We start from the raw sequence: 21,878 nt of genomic DNA, 5'->3' as shown, positions 1-21,878 counted from the left end.
GGTTCTTAATCCCATTCATCTATTTATTCAGTTAAGACTATCACATTTCCTCTACCTTCTCAGCACTCAGCTGGCCTCTGGAGTTTCAGAGAGCACACACCGAGAGCTGTCCTCACAGAACTCACAAGCTCTGAGAGGAAGAGTAAAAACACAAATAGGACAAAGCCATTTGGTTTTTGTTGTTGTTGCGCCAAAGATATATACCGAGAACCACACAGAGTACAGTGGCAGCGCTAAGACTTTTTTTGTGGAGCTAGAAGATGGATGCTGTATGTGAAAATGCAGGTCTGGTGGGACCATTCTCTGGCAGCATGAACCTAGACGTGGAAGTAAGACACAGCTTGCGTGCTCACATGCCTTCCCAAGCACCATTAACACTGCTGATGGCAAGAAGGCCAAGTCAGTGGCAGGATGCCATGTTTTCCACTTGCTCTGAGGGCTTGGCAAGGCATAGCACCCCCTACTTCTGCTCTGAACTCAACCACCATTGAAAGCCAAGTCACCTTTGCACTAGGCTCCAAGCATACAGATATCTCAGTAGCTAACTGCCCTAGATATGGAAGGATGGCTTCTTTCAGTCTATCTACCCAACCAGAGTCAGTATTTCAGTCTCCAAAGCTGTGGATAACAGCATCCAGTCTTTGTGGGCCACACAAGCAAGCGTCTGTCATGCATGCAGTGGCTTATTGGGTTGGCTAGTAAAATGCAGTCATGGAGAGGGGAAAGAGGTGAGTGAACATACCCATACTTCCTGGCTTCCCGGTGACATTATTCGGTGGTAAAGGCCTTCTCTGTGGAGGCACCGGTCTAGGGGACGTATGTCTATGTGGTATAGATGGGCGACGAGTTCCTGAGACTGAGCCTAAAAGGTATTATAAAGTCAGTACTTACAACAAAATAAATCAGTTTGAAATTAATTGTTCCTTCATAAACACCAGAGTAGCAGTTGGATGCTAAGAGATTTCATATTTTATAGATAAGTGGTGCCTCTAAACTTACACAAGTCAAATATTTATGAATAATGAATCACATTAGTATTTGGTAAATCATCTCCTGGAACTTTAGATAAAATATGTAGACATGTATGATTTGGAAGGTCGTATATAGAGACTTGAACATCGTTCCCTTGGAGATACAACAGAAACATATAATAAACAGATAGAATAAACTGATAAACTTTACCATTCCCAATTGTCTGTAGTTGTGAACCTACATGTCGTTTTATCATTTCGACTTTTTTTTAAAAAAGACTTATTTATTATATGTAAGTACACTGTAGCTGTCTTCAGATGCACCAGAAGAGGGCATCAAATCTCATTACGGATGGTTGTGAGCCACCATGTGGTTGCTGGGATTTGAACTCAGGACCTTTGAAAGAGCAGTCAGTGCTCTTAACCTCTGAGCCATCTCTATAGCCCCTATCACTTCGACTTTGAGCTGTTTGGCATATCTATAGTTTTTCTTTTTGTGGGTGTTTTACACTATCCCCTAACTTGAACTTCTCAGATTGTACCAACTAGCACTGGTGGCAGCATCAGGAATGTCGTGAGTGTGAAGCAACTGCAGAGTTGAAGCGTGCAAGGATTCCTAGCTAGGGGACATGACTAGGAGCCAGTTTTACCACGCCATTTCCTCACCTGCCTACTACCTCTGTTGCAGGGTTCCAGCCCAATAAACGGTACAATTTTAAACCCTGATTGCCTAGAAGGCAAAGGAAAGTAGCATTTTATTTTATTTTTTACTTTTCATAGTTTGTTTAATAGAGTATTTTGCAGGATGATTGGAAAAGTTAATGGTGTCTGGCGCAACTCACTGTACCTCAAACTTTTAAGTCGTTATGGTTTGAAAATGTATTTCTTTGTTTGCATTATTTGTGTTGATTTTATATAACCAAGAACAATTCTCCACCCAGGAAAATACCATTATCACTTTAAGGTATTTTCAAGGCTGTTAGGAGGAGAGACAATGAAGAAAGAGGTTGGAAAGATCGAGAGAGGGAGGAGAGAGCCTGCCTGTGTACTTGCTTAGGCGAGGATGGCACTACGAACACGAATGCATGAGAGCATCTCTCACAGCATCCTTTTAAAAAGTAGAGAGACTGGAATGTCAGCTTCACATGTCTATTACATACACCTTACTTGCCAAATTATATCATAATGAGTCACACAAGAGCGAAGTTTGAAAAAACGAAAAGGCCTAAAATCCAGTGGCTTTGTACCACGTGACCATGGTGTGGCATTACAGGAAGCAACCATTAGGTTAGTATTCCCTGAAAGATTTTAAAAGAATTTCATTTGCCCTTTCTTTCCCCAGCTGATCTTTTGGGATGTTTCTCTAGCTGCTGGCTTCTACTGCTTCTGTGGTTCTCACACACAGGAACCATGGAGATAGAATTCATCATTCACCATTGTGGTTACTGGGAAATTTGGAGATGAGGTTCCAGAGGGTCCACAACTTTCGCCTTACCTGGTTTTCTTGGGGCATGTGAATCCACTGACGCATTTCTCCCAGTACTTGGTGGCTTAGGTACTTGCTTGGTTCCTAGGAACGGAGACAAACAACAGGCATAATGATGGGTATTCTTTGTCATGGGCGCTTGATAAGTGGTGTCCGGGAAAAGGTGAGTTTCATACATGAACACTGGTACTTTTGTGTCCATTTTAATCGTCTTCTACTATCCAGACATAAAGATTCTAAAGGTCTACATCCATTGGTTCTGCTTTTCTCTGTAGAGCTGGCACTGGGTTTGGGGTTTTGTCATAATTTCCTATGGCATTGATCCTGCGTGCTGGTCTGCCTGGGAGGTATTGCTTCACCAGACAGATTTTACCAAGAGCGAATTGGCACCTTCTGCCAGTCTTTATGAGTACATTTTGTGGTTAAAAAGATAATTTTCCTCCAATTCCCCGATGCCCATAGAGCAACCTTAGAAATCCAGTGTGGTTGGGGTTATATTTATTGAACTGGCCCTGTGCAGATCTGGTGTATTGAGATTGTTGAGACTACAAACTGGATCCGTACCATTGGGGTTTGTAAAATAGTCTGGGCTTGGCAGAGAACGCTAAGTTGCTGTTTGTAGGAAACCAGTTAGAATTTGCTTTGTGTGACATGTTTCTCTCCCGTCTCCCTCAGACATGGTAGTTTTCCCGCCATTCGTCTGAGTACTTTGGATAGGTTTTGGGAAGCTTCTCAGGATGCAGGGGATCAGGGTGACTCACCGCAGCTTCATGTGGCTGGTTGCTTTTTGTTTTTGTTTTAGATTATCTTTGCTTTCTATAAATTTATTTTCAAATTAAAATATAATTATATCATTTTCCATTTCTTCCTTCCAGTTCCTCCCATGTACTTACCCCACCTTGATCTCTCTCAAATTCATGGCCTCTGAGTTTTTTTTTCTTTAATTGCTGTTACACACACATACACAATACACACACACACTGCTAAAAATATGTGTATATATATATATACATTCATATATATATATTCATATATGCAAACATATATGTGATGTATATGTGTGTATATGTATACTGCCAAGTCTGTTTAATATTACTTGCATGTATATGATTTCAGGGCTGGCTCTTTGGTATTACATATCCATATGAGGCAGCTCTTCCAGGAGGAATGTTATTTCACTTTCCATATTTCTAAGCTGTTTGCAGCTCTTTGATGAGGGTTGGGGCTGTGAGATTTTCCCCTTCCATGTGGGGCATGTTTGTTGGTGTCATCTGTGTTTAGGCAGCCATATTGGTGATGCTTCCTGTCTTCTTCTCTTCCTCCTCCTCCTCTTCTTCCTCCTCCTCCTCCTCCTCCTCCTCCTTTCATTATGTAGCCTTAACTGGCTTAGAACTCACTGTGTAGACCATGCTAGTCTCAAACTCATAGAGATTATTCACTGGCCTCTGGATCCTCCTGAGTATGGACATTAAAGGCTGTGCCACTATTCTTGTCTCTGACAGTTTTTATTAAGAAAGAACAGGAGCAGTTTTTAGACTCTAAGTAGAGAATCTCACTTCAGAAACAATCATCCTAAAAAAGAATCCATGCACTGACAGCTTGATGGTAGTTTGCATATTAAAGATAAGTGACCATATTTAATGTATCACTTTGTAAATTAACAATGACAACCACAGTAACTGAATGCCAACAACTCTGATTTTACAGTTATGTCTCAGAGAAGGTAAAAAGGCAATTATTTATGTTATGTGTGTAATTATTTAAAAACATTTAATGTGCAGGCAGATATACTGATCCCAGATAGTTTTGCTTGTTATAGTTTCAATGAGAATGTCTCCCATTGGCTCTTGTATTTAGACCTGGGGTACCGTGTTGGTGGTGCTGTTTTGGGCAAGGTTATAGAACCTTTAAGTTGCAGTGCTTTGAAGAAAGAAGGGTGAGTTCTGACAGTTTATAACCTTGTCCTCCTCCCTGTATTCTGTGTTTCCTGTGCATGGTGTGATGTGATCGTTCAGCCCCTGCCTGGCTCCATGCCGTCCCACCTTTATGAACATCTAGTCCTCGAAAGCAGGAAGGACAAATAGTTGTTCTCTTGATTTCATTTTGGTCATGGTGTATTTTTCACAGGAACTAAAAGCAATGTACATAGAAGTTGGTACCATAGAATGAAGTTGTTGCTGTGAAGGACCCAACCCTATTTAATTTTGGAGGCGTGAGAAAGACTTTGAAATTTTCTTCTAGAAAAGTTGTTCCTATGCCTGGGGTACTCTAGGGTCAGGGAACTAAATCATGCAACTGATTATTCTGTAAATGGGATAAAGGCACAGAAAAAAAAATACTTCCATAGGTTTGTTGAGGTTTGATTTATCATAATTTCTCAAAGGTAACACATAAACAGAGAAACAGGCAGACAGACAGACATACATACACACACATACACCCTAGAATGCCAGTAAGCTGTGTGTTCTTTGAGTAGATCTTATAAGCCCTTCTCTAAATATTTTGTCCTTCAAAACCAAAATATTTATTTCCAGTACTGTCTAAGCACTCTGTATATTTATAACCTGATTTGAGCTTCACAAAGCTTCTGTGTGAAATATAATATCCAGGACCTACAAATGAGGAAACCCAAGGCCAGATTCAACAAGCTGCCCAAGGTCTAATGGTAGGAGACGCTGGGACTCAGAATCACATGCTCTCAGCTCCGAAGCCTCTTCCTCAAGTACCGAGTCCTCCTATTGGCACCTTCTTCTGCTCCTCACAGTGCTTTTAAGTGACTACAGCCTATATATTCCATCTGCCGAGAGGGCTACAGTTCCACCCTATATGAGAGTTAATGACTTTGGCTAGCGAGCATCTGCCCCATAGCCATGCCATGCCACCATCACGTGGCACTCCCAAACAAACAACTGCAGGCTCTCAGCAGTTCCTTATAGGGCAAACGCAGATCCACTAACCCCAGCGTGGGTGCAGGCAAATGCCTGGAAGCAAAAAGTGAGTCGGAGATTAAAGAGAAAAGGAAGGAAGGGACATGGGTCTGAGCAAGCGGTAAGAAGGGAGAGAAATGGGAAGGAAGACTACATTAGAGCAGAGTGATTCTCAGCTTCCCTGATGCTGGGAACGACCATTTAATACAATTCCTCATGTTGTGGGGACCCCCCAGCCATAAAATTATTTCATTGTTACTTCATAGCTACAATCATGAATCTTAATGTAAATATATGAAATGCAGGATTATCTGACATGTGACCACCCTCAAGGGTGATCTATCTATATCTGTAGATATAAATCAGCAAGTCAACAGTACATCAGCCCTTCAAATCCAGCCCATTTTCATTGGAATCATTGGAAAGGGCCCTGAGAACACTAGCTCTGGGGCTCACTGGAGAGAGCTGGAGACAGGCAACTAAGCCCTAGGCTCCAATAAACCAGTGAACATGGGCAATTTAAGGTTGAAGGAAGCACAGAATCATAAGAAGGAGAAAACTTTAAAAAGAAAGCCAGTATAAGACACTATAGCGAATGGGTCTTGTGGATTGACCATTAAGCAATCTAGCCCTGCTGATTCTTTTCCCTTAAATAGGATTAAAGGATATATATGCTAAAGGGTAGTTGCCTCTGGAGCCACCAAGACTGGAACCTCCCTGTGGCCCACCATTGTCATATGGGAGTTTTCCAGAAGTCTACAGATTTACATAATTCATCACTTAGCAATTTCTTATCCAAGATGAAATAATGATTTGGGGTATTTCTAACCATAGTAACAAAACGTTTGCAAACAAACTTGCTGATTTCCAACGGTATCAGGGGAAATCTTTTTTCAATGAATCAGCAACTCTACCCCCGTGATAAAAAGGGTTGGTATTACGGAGGACAGTTCTCTGTGCTTTTGCCTCCAAATATTACACCTAGCTAAACATTCTTGAGCAATAATCCAGCAGCCTGGAAGAGTTAGCCACATCCTAGAAACACACATCCCTCACACTGAGGAGACACACTCCACATGGGGGCAGTAAGTAAGGTTTCCCCATTAGTATAGATAGAGGAGTCTGAGATCATCTGTGTAGCTTCAGAATTCTCCTTTGCCTGGCATGTAAGGAGCCTTCAAACAGTGATGGTTGAGGGGCTGGGGAGATGGCTCAGTGGTTAAGAGCACTGAGAGATACTAAGTTCAATTCCCAGCAACCACATGGTGGCTCACACCATCTCTAATAGGATCGGATGCCCTCTTCTGGTGTGTCTGAAGACAGCTACAGTGTACTCATATACATAAAATAAATTTTAAAAAAATCTTTAAAAAAATTAAAACAACAACAAACAAAACAGTGATGGTTGAGCAGCTAACCAGCCCAGTAGTTGTCGTCTTCCAAGACAAGTCAGATAAGTCTCTTCTCTAGAGTCAGGCGAAACTACTCTGTTTCTCATCACTTCTCAACTTAGAAATTTCTAATGTGTGGAACACTTTAAACTGTGACGTCTATGTGCCTATGTGTGGCACATCAAAAAAAAAAAAAAAGCAAGCAGAATACTAGAATAAGGGCCCATCCAAATTATGAGCCTTGAGCTAGCATGATGGGTAACTGAGTTCTGTATCTTAGAACCACATTATAGAAAGAGAGGACCAACTTCTGCAGATTGTCCTCTGATTTTATCATTTCTGTATATGTACAGGGACATGTACTTGTACATAACCCCCCCACACACACACACACACAAATAAATACATCTTATAAAACTTCAACCTCTGAAGGCTACTTTCTAATAAGCCCGAAAATAAATAAAAATCAACCTACGCAATGCAAAGCAAGTATCTACAAAGGTGTTAAAAAATAAGAAAAATTTAATTAGCACCTAGCTAAGACTGACCCTGAAGATGATGATGGATAGATGCTGTCTGTTGACCTTACTACCTCAGATGAACAAGATGACTCAACAGACGCTCTCAATAGGCTCCCAGCATAATGTAGAACAAGTCAACACACTTGGTTGGGCATCGTAAGAGAAACAAGGAATGGGGGAAAGGCACCCCATTTGCTCCACCTGCGTTTGGCAGTAGTTTCTTCCCAGTAGTTATACCACAAAAGCACTTGTCTTCTGCAAACTATTTTGGGCAAGAGATTACAAAGACAACTTATATATACAAGATGATAATGACAGATATTGGTTCAAAAGTGGGTCTTGAGACAAAGCCATGCTGTTGGTAAGTTCTAGTATGCTAATGCTATTTGTCCTCTTTGGATGATACTCATTGTCCGAGAATCATGTTTGATTATGTCAGAGGCAACAGCTCTCAAATAGGGCCACAGAAACTTTCATTTTTATTGTTATTTGCTCTGTGAATACCTAATTTCTATTTTTTTACTTGTGCGACCTGTAAGGAATCATCTGAATATTAAACCTGTGTATTTAAATTCCTCCCAAGGAGAGCTGAGAGAAGATGGTTCTTGTTAGTGCCAGATAATCCATGCCAATCTGAGAAATTATGCAATACCACTTCCAGGTGGAAAGAAATTGGTACAAATAGGCTCAAAGAGGTGCTGCGATATCTCAGAAATCTATAAATCCTCTTTCATTTGGTCTGAAAAATAATTGAAAATTTCCAGAATTCCAGATACCATTTGCCTCAAGTACAGGAAACACATGCTAAATGAATCTAAATCATTTTTAGACTATTTTCAAGTATTACATCTTTTTCTTACTAGGAGTTGATTAAACATGGCATATATACATTAAATGCATTCTAATTTTATTGACAGCATTTTGCATATGTAAACGCATGATTTATATTATTAAAATATCCCCATTTGCCCATGGAATAAATGGGTTGGCATTTGATTATTTATTAGGCCCATTCCTATAGCTCTAAGGAAGTTAGGTCTGTTTCATTTGATCAGAATGGTTTATAAACTTTAATGGGACTACAGTCATAGTGACCAGTTGTTAATTGTGTTGAATTAAGTCTGCCTCTTTTAACTTATATTTTACATTACACACTGCTAACAGATAGAGGCCCTTCAGATGTTGTGATGACCTCTGTGGGAGATGATAAAGGGGAAAACCAAGTAACCATGAAAACTAACTTGTACATGGAAAGCCGTTTGAAATAACGGAAAACAATTATTTATACTATTTTCATTCTATAATTAAATATTTAACTAGAATTGTTTTTGAGAAACAAGACTATATATGACAGCTAAATTTAGTAGGCTAGGTTTAGAAAAGAGAAAAAATTATTTTCCAACATTTTTAGGGATATTTGAAGTTGATTTTTGAAATGAGTTAAAACTTTAAATTCTAATTTTTACAAATATTTTCCAAAATGTATACAAAAAAGAATTGATGTGTGAATTTAAGAAAATTATATGAGATGGGCAGCACTTAATTTTGATACAACCAAAGAAAAATACATTTGTGATTATTACCTGTTCCTACTCCGTTTTTATGGGATGTCCCTCTGGGTTTGGTTTTATCAGGCCTTGTAGTTGTTCTGTTCAGAGCTACAACAAAGTAAGGATTGGATATTCCATATTAAAAGTTTGCAGCAAAGGAAAACAAAACTTCCCACAGAACTAAAACTCATTTAGCTAGGCAATAAAGTAATGACAGCTCACATACAGAAGAATACATGGTCTGGAATATAGAATATACACACCACACTCTAGTTGTAAACTTTCATAGGTAAGAATGAAAATCTGAATCTGTACTGGGGTGGTCACTGGGTTTCAATATTTGTTCTTGAAAAAAAAAAAAGCAAGTAGCAAGGGAATTTTTAATTCTGAGTGGAAAATTTTTACCTTGCTTTCTGTATATGCTATAAGACACATTCCAAAACAGAATTGAAGGAATATCAGGACTACATTTTATCAAGTGAAAATAGAGACCCGAAATGTATTTAATGTCAAGGCCACTCGTAAACTGGTGATCCTTTTGTGGGCATCTGTAGACACTGTTTAATTACAATAGTCTTTGTATATATCCACTGTTGAGCACTGAGCTATGATCCAACCATGCAAACCTCCCTCCTGTTCTCTAGAAAACCAAACACTGGGCGTTGCCTGTCTTTTCATTCCATTTCTGATTCCACTCAGCACCTCAGTTTCCTCAAACACGCCTCCTAGCACGTGGTAAGCATTTACTCATTGTCAACCATTACATTTTCTGTATTCTACAGAAATGTTCAATCAGTCACATATGAAAATTCAAGAAGACTCCTCGATTTTTGTAACACAAAGTCACATAGAAATACCTTTTCCTTGTAATAGATTTTTCTACCTAATTACCTTTAGGAGTTACAGATTATAGCCAAAATATTAGCTCTGTATATGATGGACTAGGAGTGAGCAGATTCTCAGCAGGCAGGCAAAGAACAAAAACCCTAGGAAGATGTCTGTTTTCACGTGGACATTTAAGATAGCTAACTTCCTGCTTCTCCCTCCCCAAGACAAACACTTGGTGGGAGTTGAACTTCCTCTTCACCCCAAGGAACTGTTGGGCAGCACTAATGTGGAGGGAAATAATCTACTTCCCTTTCTTTGTCTAGGTCATCCAACAACCTGGGGCAGCCCAAACCAGCCAATTCCCAGAGACACTCCTTCAACTCCGGCTCTGGGTCTCCTTCCTATACGGGGACTCTGCCAGTGTGTACTTGGTTGCCTTTGGGCCTCTGCTTTCAACAAGATCTGGTTGAGAGATGAGACCTCGTTCTTGTGCCTTTTTATTCTTTAGTGTAGAAGGAGAAACCATTCCTGCAAACTTAGATGACTCCACTTTCAAATATGTGTGTATGTGTATACTTACATTATATATTGAATATTACATATATAATATTCAAAGAACATAAGAATGCTGTTTCATTTCCCTAACATACCTGGAGATACATTCACAAAGATAGCACCTTTGTGAAGGGCTTTTTTCAGCTGGGACCTTGAGAACAGCTAGAATCGCAATGGAAGAGGACGAGGAGCAGAAAGGTTTTGGCTGCTGCTGAGGGGCTGGTGCCACAGCACAAGAGCAGCCTACACTGAGCAATTAGCATGTCCTTAAATTCCCAAAAGGGTAGAGTTACAATCCCTCTCTGACTTGGTTCGTATGAAGTATTATCTCTCTCAATTCAGAACTATACATTTTGTCTATAAATTATTTGTATCCTTTGAATTGTGGACAAGAATTCCTGAAAGGAACCTGTGTCAGCTGATTTGAACTACCATGTTATGGAGAGGTTAGAATATTGCAGGTCCAGAGCTTGATTAATTTGGGGCTACCATTAGACCCCTAAATAGCCAATCCTAGTCTACCTTCTGTGCATACTATAACAGATAAACCCATGGGGGTGCATTAGCTAAGACGACTACTAGCTTCCACCAACCCCCAAGTGAAGAATGTCATCACCAGGTAGCATCTGAGGCTTGGAAGAGAGATTCCCCAGCTTCCTGTACTCTTGTCTGCCCCTCAGATGTGCCTACTAGCTAGTTTTACTACTAGTACTACTAGTTTTTAAAATGTCCCGGTTTACAACTTTCTTTGTTCTGTTACTAAAAAACATACATGAAACTACTTAACAAACATGATATTCCAACAAAAAAAAAAGACTGGCATGTATTTTCCTGGGTTACGGTCACTCAGAATTTTGGCTCCAGGATAAATCATGTCCTTTATTCTTTAGCGATGAGAGGTGTTTCTTTTGATGACATAGGATACCAAATAAAACCATTCTCTTTGAAACTGAAAACCCTCTCTGAACTAGGATGAGGCCATTTGTTTTTCCGAGGCAAGAAAAAAACATTTGAAATTGTCACAAAATGTTAAGGTGTGTGCAACTTGTGAATAAACCTCACCAAAATAGTTTAATACTTGTTCAGTTCCACAGAGGTCTCTGAATCTTAATTAACATCCATAAAAAAAAATCTTTAAGTTTTATCATGTCAATGAACTAAGCCCTTCAAGTATTCACAAGGACCAGAATGTCAGTGTTCCTTTTATTTCAATGTAATGGTACATGACCCAGATCCCTTCTCTCCCAACACTTCCACCTTTGGGAAATTTGGCTTTTTGTCCTCTGTAGCTTTCCCAGCCTACTGATTGCACAGGTCATCAGAGAAAGAAAAGCTTTCTTACCAGGCCTGCCATGGGGCCTGTCAGGTATTCTGGGCCTCACAGGAGCTGTATGCAATCTGTGTGGTGCTGAAATAGAAGACAGACTTTACGTATGAATATACCCAATAATTAGTACTTGAAAGGCCAGCCAATTGACCTTAGTTACCTAGGGACCAATAATGAGAACACTTCACATAGGAATAGAAAGGACATTCTGAAATTGCCAGTTACTTATTCCCTAGATCATGCAAAAGGGATAGAAAACAAATGAACATACTCATGGCTGGAAGGCAAAAGCACACAGGATGTGGTAGGTCATTTGTAATATTAAGAATCAATCATTTAGTACATGCTTGCCAAAAGTATTATCAGGTGGTTGCTTAACATGATAAATACATAATAACCCAGCCATCCATCTACCTATACATCCATCTATCCAGCCAGCTGCCTACCCAGCCAGCCACCTACCCACCCAGCCAGCCTTCTCAATAAGGAACTACTATCCTGTGGAACATTACTTTCCCAAAGAAAGCAATCTTAAGGGATAAAAGGAGAAATATAAAGAATGGAAGACTTAGATAGCTAAGAAAATAACACCATGCAGTCATTGCTTATGAATTCTGAAATTAATCAATATTCACTGTCTGTGATTGCTGTACAGAGGCGTGAAAGAAAACATACCCAGTGTCCCACCTGTCAAGGAAAAGTGATCAAGGGATGCTAAAACTAACATGCTACCTCCTGGTACTCGGCGCCTGCCTGTGAAGAAGTAGAAATGAAGCCTTGCTGAATGAAGATGTAGTGATCACTGCAGGCAAATTTGGGAGAACATACAGAACTATTTGTGCACCCTAAGGACTTAAATACACGTGCTGCTCCTGAAGTCTATGGACTGCTGATAGTGCACTGCAGACCACACATGTATTCCTGCCACCAAGTCTCTTAGTAGTTCTTTAGCTATAGAAAGAAAAAAAAAAGTTTTTCTTGTAAGCTATACAAACATTACATCATTTAATGGTTTTGCTCACATCATGAGTGACTATTTATTAACCATAAATCAGTAATGTTTTGCCTGGCGGGCTTTAAAAAAAAAATACCACCTGTGAAATAACTCACGCCGTAGCTGTGGCTTAAGACACTTCCAGTGTGAAGGCTTTGATGAGCAGGATTTTGCCATACAACAGGCCAGCAACAGAGGCAGACTGAGATCTTCCAGGGGCCTTTCCTGGGGCCATCCCAAGGGTACTAACCACGGCGAACACAAAGCCTTAATGCCCACAGAGCCAAAAACGCCTCATGATTTGCGAACGGTTCCCTTTGATTTTTGAGAAAGTGCCATTCGTTTTAGCCCAGTTCTGCTTTTCGTGTAAATTCTTTTGAGTATTTGATGGCTTTTGCTGAGGGAGAACTAAAAGGATCCTGGTTCTTCTTTTCCTTGTGTAGACAACATCAGAATCTTCCAACTTCGCACAGGAAGGAGATCAGAGCAGGGTGCAGAAATACCCAGCCGTGTGCCACCGTTACTTCAATACCAGGACATGAGAGCATTTGTTCTGGTTTTTCTAGGAAGAACTTAAAGAGCTGGGATGAAATTGAACTTTAGGCTGAGGCACTCAGCCAGCTCAGCACCCGATAGCACATGGCCTTGAGAAAACCGCTCTAACTTTACACCTAAAAGGAAAGACGATGGAGCTTTCTGACTTATGTAATCATGCCGTGAATTTTTTCAGGGTGGCCAATAAAACTAAAATTTAAATATATTTCACATCTTTTTTTAACCTCTAAAAGTATTAAAAATAAAGTATTTAAAACAACATCAGAAATAAATATACAGTGATGATAGAGATGTTCTGCCTCGTTCCAAATGGAGACAAGATCAAGAGCTCAAAGTCAAATAATCGTGACTCCCTAAAATGCCTTTAGGTAAGGACATTGCTACAGTGTACTGAAGCAGAAAGCTTGGAGAGATGACTGTGTAAAAATGCTTGCTGCCATTCCTGGCAAGCTAGATCCCCAGAATCCTGGGGATGCGATGAGAGGACCGGGGTTGATTCCATCAAGGTACCCTCTGACCTCTATACACATACCATGGCACGGCCACAGATACCCTCTTATTAGCCTCATGTGCAGACAAAATAAATACACGGAGAAACAAAAGTGGAAGGTAGAGAGAAATGAGCTTAAGATGCAGCACTTTGAGTGGCAATTGTCTGTAGAAGTGGAAGCAAGGTTGCCACAGAGAAAATATGTAGGTGCATCTCGTAGCTGGTTCTGTTGTGGCCCAAGGAGAACCGCTCGCTGCTGAGGGTTTGCGATGGCACAGTCTCGCGCATCAGTGGTACTCACACGGTTAGAGCACCGCATTGGGAGGAATGATTTCTCTGCCTCTAGTCTCTCCGTTGGTAAGTGCTATTTGAGAAATGGCATTAAACCAGCCCCAATGTCCCAGATGGACCTGAAGTGCCTCAGAGCTCAGGCACAGCTTATCAAGAGGTTCCTGATAACACACAGCTTGTCTTCATCAAAGCTGCCCCTCCCTGCTTCTAATCAGGGTTATTGGAAGGCACGAGTTTATGGGTACCCCTCTTTTCCCCGAAGATGGCTTCCTAGTTATTATAAGAAATTCCATGCAACTGCACCCCGAGTGAGCCTAAACAGAACTTTTGAGACAAAACCTAGGAGAACAGAGCAAAGCCTCAAACTAAGAGCTATCTGGGCGCAAGAAAAATATTATAGAGCATTGTACAACCCTGCTAAGATGGTTTGGTTGAAGAGGTACATCGTCTTAGCACGAAGATGCTGCTGCCATTCAAGACAGTAACACGGTTTTCAAAAAGAGAGGAAAAATACCAAAGCCAGGGAGGGTTGTAGCCATACAGAGCTGAGTGTGTGTCGTCAGTGGGTGAAGCTGGCAAAGAGGGCTTGAGAAGAGAAAGCAAAGCAGGAAGATGGAGAAGGCCTTCCTTATTGGTCGGATATGAAAATCAGGCTCATGAAGGTTCAGCAAGGTAAACAAAACAAACAGCCCCCAAACCCTAGGGACTTTAAAAATCAGCATCCCGCATCCAACAGCACATCTGAAGCAACAACCAAAGAAGCTGTGCACTCGAATGGCATTCAGTTTGCCTGCGGTCCTTCATCATCACCATGAAATCAATCGAGTAGTTCAACTCCAGTGAGGAAATATCACCTGAAAGCAACATTTCTTGATCAAAGGAAACTAAGGAAAAAATTCCCTCCAAGAGTGGAGGAACAGCATTACCCCGAGTTGTCTTTGCCAGTTCAGTTGTTGGTGGAATCTTGGTTGTGAAGAGCTCCTGGGTAGAATGGTCTGTGTCTTCTAGGGAAAAACACAGTAGGATGCTGAGCTTTAAAGAGCCATCTCCACGGACAGAGCCAGGGCAAAGCAAAACCCAACAGATGGCTCAAGCCATTCTCCAGCCTTTCTAGTCACCTAAAGTGAAGGCGAGTGTTAACCACTTGTCTTTGCTGTCATATATTGTTTTTAGTGAGTATTATAAGGACTTCCAAGGAAGCTTTAAGTTCAGAATCCCTTTGCTTTGTTTTTTGGTGTTGCAGTCCTGGGGACTGAACCCCAGGCAAGTGCCCTGCCACTGAGCGAAAGGGCCGAGGTAGCTGTTTTATGTGGTTGCTATCCTCGGATGCACCTGATAATATCTTTGAAAATACCTTAGTCTACGGCCATACCACCCTGAACGCGCCCGATCTCGGCTGATCTCGGAAGCTAAGCAGGGTCGGGCCTGGTTAGTACTTGGATGGGAGACCGCCTGGGAATACCGGGTGCTGTAGGCTTAAAAAAAAAAAAAAAAAATACCTTAAACGTATTTGTCTTTTTGTCTCTTTCCTACTCTACAATGTATGTATAGAAATAAATAGATCACATGCAAAGATGTTTATTTCAATCATTGAAGAAGAAATATCCTTTTGTTTTCTATGTGTCAAAATAAAAATGTATGTTTCCTGATATTCGGACATTTTTTTTTTCTTGGCGAAATAAGTACCACCTTCATGTTATCCTGAATTCATTACATCATAATGACAAGGTAGATGATATTGTTTATCCTGCCACCTTAAAAGTCAAGGAAATTGCTGGTTAGGTAGTAATATTGCCCTCCTTTTTTGCCTGCCTCAGTTTATTCTCAGGATTGAATTTCTGGGAAGAGATTTGTGATGGGTGTGACGTGATGGTTCTTTCTTTAGTCAACCAAGAAGCATTTAAAAAGTAAAACAAGACAGGGAGTAGAAAATTAGAGGATTAGTGTATCTAGTGTTAATTTTATAAAGTACTTTTAACTTTACCATTTCATGACTTTACAGACATAAGCTAAAATGATATGTGTTGTTAATCATTAGGGTTTATTTGCTCGTTCCATTTAAAGTTTTCTTCCAAATGAACTTCATTTAAATATATAATCAGGGGCTGGAGAGATGGCTCAGCTGTTAAGAGCACTGACTGCTCTTCCAAAGGTCCTGAGTTCAAATCCCAGCAACCACATGGTGGCTCACAACCATCCATAATGAGATCTGACGCCCTTTCCTGGTGTGTCTGGAGACAACTACAGTGTACTTAGATATAAATAAATACATCTACATGATGGCAGATTCACTTGAAAAGGGATAGAGGAAAATAAAGCCACTGAGTCAAAAAAACTCTGCTTGATGCAGCAAGGAAAGGCTCTCCGAAGAGCCAACAAATGTGACTTCCCCATCATTTTCACTTAGGACCCAGCAAATGATCTCCACATTTGTGGCCATATTTATGTTTCGTTCTTCAAAAGCAACATATTGTATCAACCACTTTCTTGTCTGATCCATCATCTTTCTGCAGGCAACCTATAAGCTCTGTGGGTGTCCTATTTTTATCTTAAATCTTCTCTACATTATTTGAAGTGTAAACAGATGAAAATGTTATGGAAGTAATTGCTTGTTGTACCATTTGAGGGAACCGCCTGAGCACTTCCCATACAATTGTTCACGAAGTAGTTTGCATTCAGGAGAACTGACTGTACTTGGAGCTTGACTGCCAAGATGCTTGCAGACATTCTTCTTTAATGGGAAATCACACAATGTAAAAGTCGAGTGAACTGAGCTTGTTACTTTAAGGGCAATCTGTAAATGGTAAGTCCCTTGTGGAGCAAAAAATAACACAATTTACCCATGGTGGTTTGTAGTTCCTCTTGACCAGGTCTTGGTGAAATCACAGGTATGAGAGGAATGCCCCGTGTTTCTAAAGGTGCTGCAAAAGAAAAAGTACTAAGTTGGTAAGTTATTAAGTCAAGGCCAGTAATAAACCAGAACTGTATAGCAGGAGACACCTTCATTTGAATATAAAAGAGAAAACATCTCTTGAATGGTGAAGACAGTTAGTATGCACAGGACTCTCAGGAGAAAGATGATGGAATGCTAGTTTAATGATTCCTAACTGTTTTCTACCAGGAGGCACAATAAATGACATTCTGGTTTCCCTCTGTAGGGGAGACCTGGCCAAGATAGAACATGGTTAGTACATCTTCCTGGTTTTCCGATTGTAGCTCTGTCTCTCAGCCCATCACTTCAAAGCCAAAAGGATCAAAAAACTGTTGGAATAAGCCTTTTGAGTCAGCTCTAACAAGCAAATCATTGGCAGCTTTCACATTTTGACCAACATTAACTTCTTGCATCAGTCTGTCATGCTTTGATGTATGCTACTGTGTTACAGCATCACAGCTGAGAGCCATTAAACCAGCAGGAGTTATTAACTAGGTGGAGAACAGGGAAAGTGGAATCATGGAGATAAGTGAGGTAGATATGGGCAAGCTTGGTAATGAGCCTTCCTGGGCTGGTCTCCAAAGCAAAACCTTTCAGTATGGAAACCATGCGTTTCTCTTTATTGGAAATGGTAGCCACAGAGAGAATGTCATCAGGAAATGAACTGAGAAGTGGTGACTTCAATTAGCAATCATTTGAGAAAGACCTGCAATCTTGATGGTATCAGAGATTGTAAGTAAGCTGGTTGGTTAATACGAGAAAAACATTACCTCTTGTCGTCTTTGGTGGCTCAACTCTAAAGGTGACAGGAGGCAGAACTATGCCAAAAGCAAACCAAAGAAACACTTGTGAGAACTGCTACAAAGTCAACTCATAGATAGACACAGTTACTTAAACATTTGAATATCACTTAGGAATCATAATACATATGAGAAAGCACTACTGGAGTCTAGTCAAGGAACTTAGCTAAATCTTTATTTCATTCACCAGTCAGTCATCATTTGAGGAAAACATTAATCAATGGGCAACCATTTAGTTTTTACTAAAAACAAAACAAAACACACAAAAGAGTGTAAAACAGTTATCTCAGCTAATAAATGAATTGTATAATTTCAACATGATCTCCTCTTCAGTAAAAACATTTCCAAAACAAGTAAAACCTATTATGTTAATCTTCCTATATTTAGTCAGGAAAAAAAACTTTAAATAGGATACTATGGCTGAACTTCCTACAAAGAAACATATTTCATAGCCACACTTTTCTGTATCACGTCCCTTTTATTTACATATTTACAACAGGATTTTTAAAACATAAATATACACTCTAACTAGGAAAATAAAATGTTATTTTACCAGTTTCACTGTGAGAGACCTCTGGATCTGGTTTAAAGGAAAGGCGTTCATCTTTTGGAACTGAAAGAAAAAGATTATAAAACACTGCATACTACCGGAGTGAACATACTCTTTAGGTGTAAATCCCTAAAGCATGGAGGACGCAAAGGCAAAAGAGCAAAGCCTTGAAAGAATTCTTTCAGAATGGAGACTACGCCTTCCTGACCATATAAGTTGGTCATAGTTGATGTTGAAGCTGCACTTAAACAAAACGGGGGCAGGGGTGGGAGTGGGGAGAGAGAGAGAAGAAAAACAGAAAGAAAAGAAAATGGATAATCTAGACACAGGGAATAAGTGTCCCCTTAAGGTTGTTGTTTTCAAGACTTTCAAGAAAAATTTTGAGCTCAAGAGGTAGCTGTCATTTGACACTCACTAAAATCCAGATAGCAGTAGAAAATACATTAAATCAGATAAATGGTTCTCAGACTAAGACAAGAGACCAAAATCTCCAGTACCTAAGAGGGGGGAACAAAAGGCAATGGAGCTGACTAGCCCCTAGAGGTAGCCCTGTGTGAAACTCATGATTGGTACAGAATAAATGCTAGACTACTACCAACTCTGCCTTCCTTAGGGGCATAGCTTCTTGAGTGTCAGGTGTTATACATACCTCTAACATTTGAGAATATTAAGATCATTTTGCTAAACAATAGACCAGCTTACAGTAGAAACACAATAGAGTTTGAATGCTTGTGCTCTTAACAAAATGAAATAAATTGCCCACTGACTGTCTTTTTACTGGGGGAAAATACCAGAGTGGTATCCTGCTCATATCAGATTGCCAAGCCAAAACCTTAACCGAGGGCACGGTGTGCCTACAGCGAGGTCCTGCCTAGGCCACTTTCTTCATGCAAAGCTTTCCTTTCACACTGAGGATTTGCAAGACACCAGCATCTCTTTGGTAGGTTGTGTGATTCCCTTGCATCATCCTGGAAGCTTTAAATTTTAAGAAGTTAGGCAGGAACTCTGCCTCACAACGATGATGAAGGAACCTTCACACCTTGAGTCAGCTGAGCACAACCTAACTTAGGCTGTCTAGAGTTGGACTCTCTCTGTTTTGACTGGGGAAAGAGGGGTGCTTTCATCCACATGCCACATTGGTTCTTACTCAAGAATTTACAGCAGTCATTTACAGTTCTGGAATTTGGAACATGACTATTAGAATAAAGACTTTACTCAAGCTAGGCATGGTGGCACACGCCTTTAATGCAGAGGCAAGAAGATCTCTGAGTTCCAGGCCAGCCTGATCAGAATGCTCATAAGTTTAAAGAAAAAAAAAAAAAGTTCAGAGGAATTTGAAAGTCTCATATTTTTATTTATTTATGTAACTCATAACTCATAACGTTGAAGAAAATCCATCACAATACCAAACTCTTGCCCTTTCCACGGGGTGTTTTGGGGAATTCATTTCCAACTCTAAATCAAACTAAACGTTTACTTGGAGGCTGAAGGGAAAGGTGCTTTGATTTAGCTCTGCAAAGGCCATAAAGATGCTAAAAAGAATGCTGCTGTTCACAGATGTCTATTGATTACAGTTCCAGGCTAGAGGCAGAAGAGCTGGGATTAAGGAAGGAAAGATGCGCTGCTCCTCACAGACCAGCCATACTCTAAACACATCAGTGGCTGCTGCTTCAGCTCCCTGCAGAGTTTACAAGAGGCGAATGTGGATTCCAGCTGCTAATACTGGCACCTCCCTTTTTAGCCTGAAGTAGTGATTTCAAAAACTGCAGAGCAAACTCTCTAGTGCAGGTGAAATCAGTGGAACAGAAAAGCAGCCCAGTGAATCCCAGCAAAGGCCTATGAATTGTGTTCCCTACTTGGTCCACTGCGGCTCTAAGCAAGTCAGAATTTCTCCGCGCTGAGTCTCTCATCTGCATAGCAAATCAAATATGGTCAGAATCTCTAAGACATGTGCTCCATGCTGAGGGCATCTCATCAACACAAATGATGATGGTAATTTGTTTGAGAGTGCAGTTTTGATTTTTTTTTGTATTGACCATTAGTATATCATTACATAATTACATTAACCAATTTATCATTAATATCAACTGTCCAATCAATTATGTCAACCACCTTCTTAGGTAAACTGGGTCACTCTAAAGAAAAGCTAACTATCAAAAGGCATTTCTGAGCCAGGCGTGGTGGCGTACGCCTTTAATCCCAGCACTTGGGAGGCAGAGGCAGGTGGATTTCTGAGTTCAAAGCCAGCCTGGTCTACAAAGTGAGTTCCAGGACAGCCAGGGCTACGCAGAGAAACCCTGTCTCAAAAAACCAAAAAGGCACTTCTGAGTAGAAAGTGTCAAGTTGTAAAATGCACATGCATGAATGTGTCACTGGAGTTCAGTGATAAAATCAAAACACTATTGGAGAAAGCTGGTATAATATGGCCTGTCAGAGGGTTTACCCCGCCCAGGCGCTGCAGCCAGATAGCTTCCCTTAGAAACATGAAACATGTAGACTATGTGGGCTTTTCCTTACTACTAGCATGAGAGGGACCCAGTGTCCCATCCACGTTAGTTTTTAACATAGGGTTCCATGTAGCCCAGGCTGGCCCCAAACTCCCCATGTAGCTGAGGCTGACTTAGACTTTCTGATCCTTTCAACTACAGCTCCCACGCACTGAGATTGTATCATGACCAGACAAAAGTATGTAACTATTTTTTTCAGCCCTGGGGGCTGAACCTAGGGCCATGGGCATGTCAGCCAAATGCTCTACTACTGAGATATACTCAGCCATTTTATCCTATAGTTCATACTTCTCTTTCCAATGAGATCTTTCCCCTATAAAATTATTCAAATCCAACAACCCTAACAAAACTCACCAAAACCATAAAACGAGCAACAATCTTTGATTCTAAGGAAAAACATTCCATCCTTGGCATAATTCTCTCTACCTTTTTAGTGTAATAACAGTTTTAGTACATGTGAAACTAGAATTCTTGAGGCACCTATAAAAATAAAAAACCACCAGACTGTACAATAGAGATACAACTGAATTAATCTCACATGCCTCAGCCCTTGCTTTCCAGTGCATGCGTGTGAGACAATACTGCACAACTCAGGTTAAACACAGCAAAAGATATTTACCAGATGTAGTGTCTGCCCCTTCAGGATTTGGTGGCATTTTTGGCTTTGAAGTCGTATGCAGGGGTCCCTTAGGAACTGAAAGAGAGAAACTCAGGTTGCGCGAGCCATTTGGGATTCTTCGTTTCTTAGTCATGCTAACACAACAGGCCTGACAGGGAATACACTTGAACTATATTAAAAAACAAGGCAGCAGCGACAGAGACAGACAAAAGAAAGGGGGGGGGGCGAATACAAGCGTTACAAAGAGACCACGCATGAAAATTCCTTGTTTTTGGAAAATGAAGTCTGAATGCTTGACCAGTCATTAGGATAAAGAGGTTTCTGGTGGTATTGTTGGTTTGTTTTTAATCTTCATGTCAAAGGAGACAGGAATTAATATAAAGCTTCAGTTCTCCTTTCTGGATAAGCTTGCTTGACTTGTGTAAATGACAGGGATCACATTAAGTTCCAGAGCTGAGAGCCGCAGCCGACTCCAAGGGCCAGGACACGATGACTGTGCCCAGATCCAGGCATTTGACAGCCAAGTCGTTTGGGCCAGGTTTTACTTTGCTCCTTATGGTTATTGGAAGGAACAAACCCTGTCT

General features: G+C 40.6%; 1 protein-coding gene and 1 non-coding gene across 4 annotated transcripts in view; one reads left to right on the top strand and one right to left on the bottom strand.

The window, feature by feature from the left end:
- Positions 1-21,878, bottom strand: part of Abi3bp (ABI family member 3 binding protein) — a 209,840-nt gene that overhangs the window by 19,520 nt on the left and 168,442 nt on the right. For 2 of the 3 annotated variants that reach the window (XM_029544381.1, XM_021209067.2), the window contains 9 exons: positions 21,295-21,369; positions 18,172-18,231; positions 17,589-17,636; positions 16,727-16,807; positions 14,813-14,890; positions 11,572-11,637; positions 8,880-8,954; positions 2,467-2,541; positions 743-862 (listed from right to left, as the gene is read on the bottom strand). In XM_029544381.1, coding sequence (XP_029400241.1) covers positions 743-862; positions 2,467-2,541; positions 8,880-8,954; positions 11,572-11,637; positions 14,813-14,890; positions 16,727-16,807; positions 17,589-17,636; positions 18,172-18,231; positions 21,295-21,369 — 678 coding nt within the window. The remainder of the gene's footprint in view (positions 1-742; positions 863-2,466; positions 2,542-8,879; positions 8,955-11,571; positions 11,638-14,812; positions 14,891-16,726; positions 16,808-17,588; positions 17,637-18,171; positions 18,232-21,294; positions 21,370-21,878) is intronic. The other variant, XM_021209070.2, reaches the window with a different exon arrangement.
- Positions 15,245-15,363, top strand: LOC115065103. Its single transcript, XR_003844906.1, has one exon. It is a non-coding gene; the product is annotated as a 5S ribosomal RNA (ribosomal RNA).

This window comes from Mus pahari, chromosome 12, assembly GCF_900095145.1.
Source record: "Mus pahari chromosome 12, PAHARI_EIJ_v1.1, whole genome shotgun sequence".
NCBI lineage: Eukaryota > Metazoa > Chordata > Mammalia > Rodentia > Muridae > Mus > Mus pahari.
This window is presented reverse-complemented; position numbering and strand designations above follow the sequence as displayed.